This window comes from Rattus norvegicus, chromosome 1 (assembly GCF_036323735.1).
Source record: "Rattus norvegicus strain BN/NHsdMcwi chromosome 1, GRCr8, whole genome shotgun sequence".
Classification (NCBI taxonomy): Eukaryota; Metazoa; Chordata; class Mammalia; order Rodentia; family Muridae; genus Rattus; species Rattus norvegicus.
The window spans coordinates 73,615,557-73,624,419 of record NC_086019.1 but is presented as its reverse complement, the minus strand read 5'-3'; the positions used below and the strand labels follow the sequence as shown (position 1 = coordinate 73,624,419).

The following is an 8,863-nucleotide window of genomic DNA, read 5'->3' as shown; positions in this document are numbered from 1 at the left end:
GTGATGAGATTTGAATTATATGTTATAAGGTAATTTACTGAGATCTTGGGGACCTTGAAATGGAATCATTTTATTTTAAATAGTTTGATATAGAACTGTGGGTATCTAAAGTCGCAATCTGATAAGGAGCTTCATTGAAATGTACTAAAATGGGGGTTGGGGATTTAGCTCAGTGGTAGAGCGCTTGGCTAGAAAGCACAAGGCCCTGGGTTCGGTCCCCAGCTCCGAAAAAAAGAACCAAAAAAAAAAAAAAGAAATGTACCAAAATGAATTATCTAAATACAGGGCCTCACTAGAACAGTGTATGTTTGCAGATTGATTAATATTGTAATGGAACATGACAGATGTGTAAACAGATAGTGCAGTATGATGTGGCTCTTTAACACTCCATTGATGGCTCTGATGATCATTCTGAGAAAGTTAATGCTGATGCAGATGTCTATTAAAGGGGATAATCATCAATTCCTGCTGGAAGTACAAACAGAATCCACTCACGACGATGAGACTCAATCTACCCCAAGAAGCAGCTTTACCACTTTTGAGTTTTATCCCAATAAATGGCTACTATAGAGATACTTCCTCCACAATGTTCATTGCTGTTTTCTTCATAATAGCAGGCAATTGGAACCAAGTTAGAGGTTCCTCAACAGAAGAATGAATAAAGAAAGTGGTACCTTTACACAATGGAGTACAAAACAACAACAACAACAACAACAACAACAACAACAACAACAACAACAACAGCAACACAATAAACCCATGAAATTTGTAGACAAATGGATAAAAATAATCATCCTATGTGAAATAATCCAGATGTTGAAATACAAATATGGCATGTATTCATTTATATGTAGATATTAACATTTAAGACAAGGAAAATAATCTACATACAACCCACAGAACTACAAAGGTTAAATATAAAGTAAGGGACTAGGGCATCCAGTAGATCTTATTAGTATAGAGAAATACAATAGATAGTTATGAATGAAGTGGGAAACAGGAACAGAGGAATCAAGAGGAGATGAATGTTGAGGGATGCAATGGAGCAATACAGGGTCAGAGACAGCTGAAATTAAAGACCATTTGAGGGGCAGTATGGAAATCTCCTATAGTAGAAGTGATTTCTAACTGAAATACCCAAATCATGCTAGGGACTGAGTCACAACTGGCCATTTCTTGTCACCAAATGAACCTTTCCATACTGGGATTGGGTTGTTAGCCAAAGTGGTCTGATTGGAATCCCCAGACAACCTACATAAAAATATACTTTCCTCTTTATAAGTTTATGGCAATTTGGTCATTGCTGAAAAAAAAGTGCCTCCATATCTCTTAGAGAAGTTTCACCACTATGTTTAGCATCTTTGGTAAAGGAAGGCTATCAAAAGAGAAAAATGAACAACAGGGTAGCCAGAAATTCTTTGTTCTACAATGCTGTCCTGTCTTCAAAATACACAATGGTAATGATGGCAGAAAGCTTTTGGATGTAACCATTAGTATCTGATTTGACATAAGGGTCATTCCACAAGATGAAACCCATATCAGACAAGATAGTTCAGAGATCTCAGGTAAACAAAAATGATACTAGTTTAAAAATAAAGTAGCAATACATTGAATTCTAAAGACATTTTGTCATACTCACAGACCAGTGCCTTGATGGGGTATTATCTGAGGCACTTTCTCCATCAACAGATGGAAACAATTACAGAGACACACAGCCAGACATTAGGCAGAGAATGTGAGGCCCTGGAATATTCAGAGCTAAATGGCATGTCTGTTTTAAATGCCTCCTCTCAGGGCTCTTGGAACCCTATGGAAAGGAGGTATAAAGAATATGAAACATGGGGTGAAAACCCAAATATCAAAGCTTATATGAATTCACAGAGAGTCACTATGCATAGGGCCTGCAAAAGTCTGCTTCAGGTCCTCAGAATATATATTATACCTTTCAGTTTAGCATTTTGGGGGATTTCTGAGTGTCAAAGCTAGCAGAGCTCTAATTTTTATGCATTCTTGTGGGCTCATTTACTTCTGTTTGTTCATCTGGTCCAACACCAACGTGTTAACTCTTGCTTTATATTACCTTTTAAAACAATCCTTTAGAAACCTGATTGTTTTCCAATGAGAGACAGAAAGGGAATATATCCAGATGGGAGGCAGGGGATTAGGAGGAACTGAAAGGACTAGAGAGCAGGGACACCAGAATTAAGATATTTTGTGTGAGGGAAAAAATCTATTTTAAATCACAGGAATTTTCCCCAAACATTTAACCTATAGTTTTAATGAAATTCCTATCATAATTCTGCTGTTAATACATGTTGAAATGAAAACTACAACAATTAGTATGTAGCCAGGAAAGACCATACATAACAGGCAATTTTAAGAAATAAAAACAAAGCTGAAAGAACACAGATACTTGGCCTCAAAGTTTTCCACAGAGCCGTAGTGATAAAGACAATTTGGCACAAGCATAGACGCAGTCAAGTACAAAGAACAGGATAGCAATCATAAGCATCAATTCACATGTTGACCATAATGAGTAGTAAGAACATACACAGAGAACATATTGTTTATATATTTAAAATAATAGTAAGAGGTTTTTATTTAATGTCGAGACCAAACAGAATCTGGACACAATGGAGTAATGACTTATAAAAACAAAGGGTGCAAAAGAGGGAAAAAACAGAGAAGCAATGGGTGTGATGTTCACCAGCCACAAATAGTGATTATGTGAAAAAGTAATGCAGCCTCTTGAGATTGAAGAGAGAGTATAAAAAGCCAAAAAGGTAGACACCAGGGCCAGTATATTTTGAGTGGCTCTGAACTCAGGAGAATTTCTGCTGGAACCATGAGAACTGTGAATGTGTTGAACCCTCTGCTTGTGTTGGTACAGAAAGACAATCATGGATGTACTGGACCAAGTGATGAGCACAGAAAAGAGGACTTCAGGGCACACCACCAGTGCAGCATAGAGTGATTCAATGATATCATCTTGCCCTACAATGGAGCAGAATGCATATTCTAGTTCTTTTGTCATATTTTTGCTATTCCTTTTGATAAATGTGTACATAAAGAAAGTGGAATGTATCAACAAATACAAAACCCAGAGGAGAGAAGTGGAGCAACAAATGTAGTTGGCAGTTCTCATTTTATGATCTGTCAAACATGATTCCCTGGGGCTGATTTTCATGACCTGGAAAACACTCAAAAGGCAGGTGGCACCAATGGACACACTCCTGCCAAATCCTTGAATGTACAATAGGAGCTTGCATGCAAAATCATTCAAGAATGGCTTCTGTCTGAAAACTGACATTGTGGTGGGCACTCCTGAAGAGAGAATGATCACAGCGTTGGCTGCCATTATGTGCATAAGAATCAAATCTTTGGGTTTTAATGTGCCTTGTCTGTAGTAAAGGATTAGGTAGTAGAACATAAGAGAGAAGTTTCCTAGAATTCCAATTGTAGTTTGAGACAAAAAAATGATTCTGATTGTCAGATTCCAGGAGTCCATGCTGTGATTTGGCACACTTTTTTTTAGAATATTGTCAAAGATAATTCTCTGGTCAAATGAACAATGACAAGTGTTTGCGGCCTTGGGTGAATGAGGAAGCCTTTATTCCATGGAGCTACTGAAAGACTGAACCAAATGGTCCTCTAAGGTCAGGTGTTCAAGGCCTGCATACACCATATAAAAATTTTATCCCAAAACTTTTGACAAGAAGAGTTATTTTCCATATATGTTACACCGAGATTGCTCAGTTCCGGACAATGCAGATATTTATGGAAGGGAAGCTATCTAGTTTCATACAATGTGCACCATTTGGTGTGATGTGATGTTGAGATGTGAGAAATAATGAAATGTGACAGCCCTGTACAAGCAAATATAATGTAAGATTTCCAGAATATATTTTCTAGTCACAAAGCAACACAATAGAAAACATCAGTTGTTACCACAAACCATAAAATATCAATTTATAATATTTATTTCATGTATAGTTAATAGATAAGTAATGGGATGTTTGTAATACAAATCAAAATATTCCTCTGGTCTAGACAGGGCAATGATTTCTCAATTTTTTCTCACCTGGGGACATCTTCAATTTAGCCTGAAAATGAGCTATCTCTTTTCTAACCCTTTCATCAGGAGACTTTACAAAACCAAACCAAACCAAACCGAAAGAAAACAAACCAAAACAACAAAATCCACAACTGATCAAATAGCAGAAAACATATGATTGTGTTGTGGCAAGCTCCAATTGATCCAATTATGATGCATTTCCTGTACTCAAGGCTCAGGGAACATTGAGGTAGTCAAGGCAGAAAGATTCTAAGAGGCAGAGAAAGAGATATCTGCTGTGAGATGAAATCTTCTAGATATTTCAGAGGATCTACACACAAGAAGACTCAGCATGGATGCCCAAATAAAACTGAGCAAGGACACCAACAGGCACATTAGCGTATTAGGTGAAAATGCCACTGGGATCTAGTAATCTCAATATTAAAAATAACTACACAAATACGTTTCATTTTTGACAGGATCCAGTAACAATCATGGGAATTTTACCTTGCAGAGTACACATACAAGCTCATGGCAGCCCATGATTAATCCCTATAAAACTAGAATTTTACATACCAATCTGGGCACTGAGAGATTTCCAGCCATTGCTGCTGGAGCTGCTGCTGGACAGAAAGATGGGCATGCACCAAGGTCACCATGCCTTGAACCCATGCAACTGCCATTTTCAGAGTGAGCATTGATGGGTTCACAACTTGAAGGAAGTATATGGAGATTTTGTTGTGCTGGAGGACCTCAACATTGTTCATAGCCTTCAGGAAGAAGAGGTTGAATAGCATTTGGCACCAAACATTGAGCAGAATCAATTATATCTGTATCCTCTGCAAGTGGCAAAGCAACTTAGGAAGAAGATCTACCAGTTCAAACTCAGTTCTAGAAGTGCTACAAAAATCTTGATGGAAAAGGTTGAGAAATTTCTCAGGAAATCCTGAGAAGCTGGAAACTCTGGCCAAGATGAGACATGCAGGAAAGAACAATTGATGACATAGTTTTTTCAAAGAAAAGGGTGGGGGTTACAGGAATAGAAAAAGAAGGTGCACATTCCAAAGTTCTCTGTGGGTCACAGTCACTATGGAGAAGATGGAACAAAGAGTGATGAAAGAAAATGTTGCTAATTGAGCAAGAGTGACCCACAAAGATCAGAAAAATTATAATGTTAAAAGTGCCCAGAAATTCCAAGAAAAAGTTAGGAAATCTCATTGAAGAAAGAAAAGATTACAGGAAAGAAAAAAGAGAGAAAAGAGAAAGAAAGAAGAAAGAGGGAAAGAAAGGAAGGAAGGAAGGAAGGAAGGAAGGAAGGAAGGGAGGAAGGAAGGAAGGAAGGAAGGAAGTAAAAAGAAAAGCAAGATTAGTTGTCTTGTGTTTGGACACAGGAAAACATGACCCTGAGTGCAAGCAAAAGCAGCTAAGACAATACAGACAATAAACTCAAAGTCAAAAGACTGTGATGAAGAGTGTCTAAGACTGACAGAGCACAACAGACACTATCACCTACAATGGTGGACTCTGAGGATATTGATCACAGTCATGATACAGACCAGCATAGTACCACTTCTCATTTCTCAAAATCAGAGTCCTCTCAGAAAGAATTCCTTAGTAAGTAGTAGTAAAAATTATGCCTCAAAAATGGTCTTGCTCTAGCAAATATCACTGAATGATAAAAAATGTATTCCACATTGGATGTTTTTCTTCTATCTGGCAAACAGGGAAGTTATTTACAAGTGTTTTCCTAAGTGTAAACAATTTTAGATCATCATTTTAAAACCAGATTTTCAAATACCAGTACTGAGAACAACAATGTATTCACACCGTGATATAAAGTAATAAAAACATCAAAATGTACAATAGTTAATGAGAGCAGGACTTCATGTATAAATGCCCCGCACAAGGAAAATGTGGACTAATCTCTGAAATGTTTACCAAGAGCTCTATTCCCTTCAGCAATGCAGTAGAGGTCTGATTTTGGTTAATTAAAGGGAACTTTGGGAACCTTATACTATTGTTTTAACTCTGTTATGTTTCAAGTTTGCTTCACCTTTGAAAGTTTTCTGAAATGTAAGGTTGTAATTTTTATTGCATTAGTTAAAAGCACACATGTGAAAACAGAGGAGGAGGAGGGGAAGGAGGCAGGGTGCAAAAAAGCAGAAAGAAAGGGAGGAAAGAAGGAAGGAAGAAATTAGTTTCAGTTTAGATTGTTTGTTAAATAGCACTGGAGTCCCTACATAAATAACCCTTTTGGAATTACAGTGTGAGACCATGATGCAAACAAACGTCATCATATATTTGGGAGTTCTGAGGCAGACTGAGGTGTGAGTTCACTGAAATGTCCGAAAAAAAATAAAACTCAAACATGTTCTTTATCTATGCTTTTAGTGCTCAATCAGACTATCATCCATGTAATAAATATGACATCATTCAGGACACAAACTGGCAAACAGGAGTCACATGAAAAAACATTATCCCTCAAAGTTTTATAAAGCTCTGCCTACCTGGGTTTGTGCTTACTGAGAGGCCATGCACATTCCCATGAAGATAAGACCAGGGGACTTGCCCTATAACATCTGTGAATATGGGAAACAATTACAAGTTATTGACAAGATGCTTCAACTAAAGAAATGCTGTGACCTTTGAGACTCCTTGAATGAGAATGACCTAGAAGTATTTGTGCCTTTTTCTCGAGATTTAAGTATTTAGGTATCCGCCTGCATTCAGTTTCATTAAGAAAGAAGAAATATTTTGAAAAGAGCAGCACTGACAAACATCCACACAGTGCAATGCCTCTTTTGTGTTCAGATATGTGAGGTCACTCCGCTCAATTCTGGAAAAGGCTCTTTGGCTTCACAGAAATAGTACTTGCATGAGAAGGTATAGAATGATCATACTGGTCACGTCCACTGAAATCTTATTGTCTCTCGCAAATATTCACTGTTTTATTTTGCTGTTTTATTAAGTTAAATGTAAATTGGCAACTATAAGTATTACATAGATTTGTTTATTTATTCGTATTATATGCATACCATTCTGTGTAATTCAAGTCCTGCAGCCTTTCTTACCAGAACATGATCATGGTATCATGTTTTGGCACAGCACCAAAAGTCCAATACCAATGAAGTCCTTCTGCCTTGACTTCTTTTCTTTCCTCCGTCCCTGGCTCCCTCCCACCCTCTCTTGATCCGTCCCTTCTTCTCTTTCTCTTTTTTCTCTTTTCCTTCATTCCTTCTTTTCTCTCTCCTCCTTCATTTCTTACTAATTCCTTCATTACTTACTAATTTCCTTCATTTCTTCTTTCTTTCTTTTTTTTCAAGACAGGGTTTGTGTAATTCTGACTGTTATGAAAGTTGCTTGTAAAGCAGGCTAGTCTTGAACTCAGAGAGCTGACTGCCTCTGCCTCCAGAATTCTGGGATTGATGGTATGTGCTACCACCATACAGGTTGATTCCTTTCTTAAGTCAAGGGTGAAGACAGTCTTGTGCCAATCTGAACTAGAAAACAAAAGCTGCCTCTCATGTGTCCAAATCATTCTATCATGCCTCATCATCTCCTATGATCTTTCAGTCACATATATTCATTGACACATCAGCCAAAAATAACAACATATCCTTGATAACTCATAAAAGCCAGTCTATAAGGAACCTGTTTCCTATATGGACTAATATATGGATCTCTATCTTAAGGAAAGATGGTAGGTTGCATACTTCAATTTTTGTGCTTCAAAGCTCTCAAAGTGATCATACTGGACACATTTTCAGTGACACCATGATCCAGGTTATGCTAAACACCTTTTTTTCTTGTCCTGAAGACTCCCTTATATAGGCAGTTCAGAAACAGAATGTTCTTCAATTTCGTGTAATTCTGTGCTGAGTTATGATAATGACCACATTTCCAAACTAAGCCTTAGATCTTTTCTTTTCTATTGATTACAGATTGGACTTCATCTTAGCTTTCTATTGTTTCTCCTGTGCTCTTGTTTCTTGCATCCTGAATCTTATAATAAATTGGAGATATCATTTTTTATTAATTATATGTATAAATAGACAACAGCAGTAACAATTTATGAGTCAGTGATATCCTATCAGTTTGTCACCTTCTTTTATTTTTATAATTCTCTGATTTTGACTGTAGGTTTGCCTATCAAGATGATAACTGAGAAACACAATGGGGAAGTGATTCTTTAAACACAAAGCTCTTCACTTTAGAGGGGATACTCGAAGATCTTTAACATGGATATTTTATCACGAACACAAACACCACAATCTGTGATCACAAATACATGAAATGCATTCTCAAATACCCTGAAGTTTTTTTTATGCAGTTTGTGTTCCCCATACAACATTTGCTCCACATTTTTTGGTATTTTGTTGTTTTCTTTTTGTAGTATGAACTTTTACTTGAGGGTAATAGAGAGAGGGCTCAGTTATAAGAAACATTTGATGGTGTTGGAAAGAACCTAGGTTTGGTTTTCAGCACCCACATGGTAGCTACCACTGCCTCTGAGTTCAGTTTGAGGGACTTCTGATGCACATTCTGACCTCAACATTACTTCAGTCTCAAGCATATGCACACACACACACACACACACACACACACACACACACACACACACACACACATGAAAACATGGAGGCAAAATATCCATGCACATAAACCAATAAAAATTCAAATAAATATTTAAAAATAACTTTTATTTGGAAATATAGTTTTATTTCATAGGGTAATGTCAAGTGCAAATAAAGCTTGTGAGATTTTAGTAAAATAAAGTGTTCTAAGTGTGATCTGACATGACAGCTCTCC

At 37.1% G+C, this 8,863-nt stretch overlaps 1 protein-coding gene across 1 annotated transcript; it reads right to left on the bottom strand.

The window, feature by feature from the left end:
• Positions 1 to 2,575: 2,575 nt before the first annotated feature.
• On the bottom strand, positions 2,576 to 3,517 carry Vom1r4l (vomeronasal type-1 receptor 4-like). The gene has a single exon (XM_039097175.1). It carries the CDS (start codon positions 3,506 to 3,508, stop codon positions 2,576 to 2,578), a length of 933 nt encoding a protein of 310 aa, XP_038953103.1. The 5' UTR covers positions 3,509 to 3,517.
• Positions 3,518 to 8,863: the final 5,346 nt, after the last annotated feature.

Coding starts and splice junctions, on each gene's coding strand:
- Vom1r4l (XM_039097175.1), bottom strand. CDS start 3,508: ATGGACTCCTGGAATCTGACAATCAGAATCATTTTTTTGTCTCAAACT.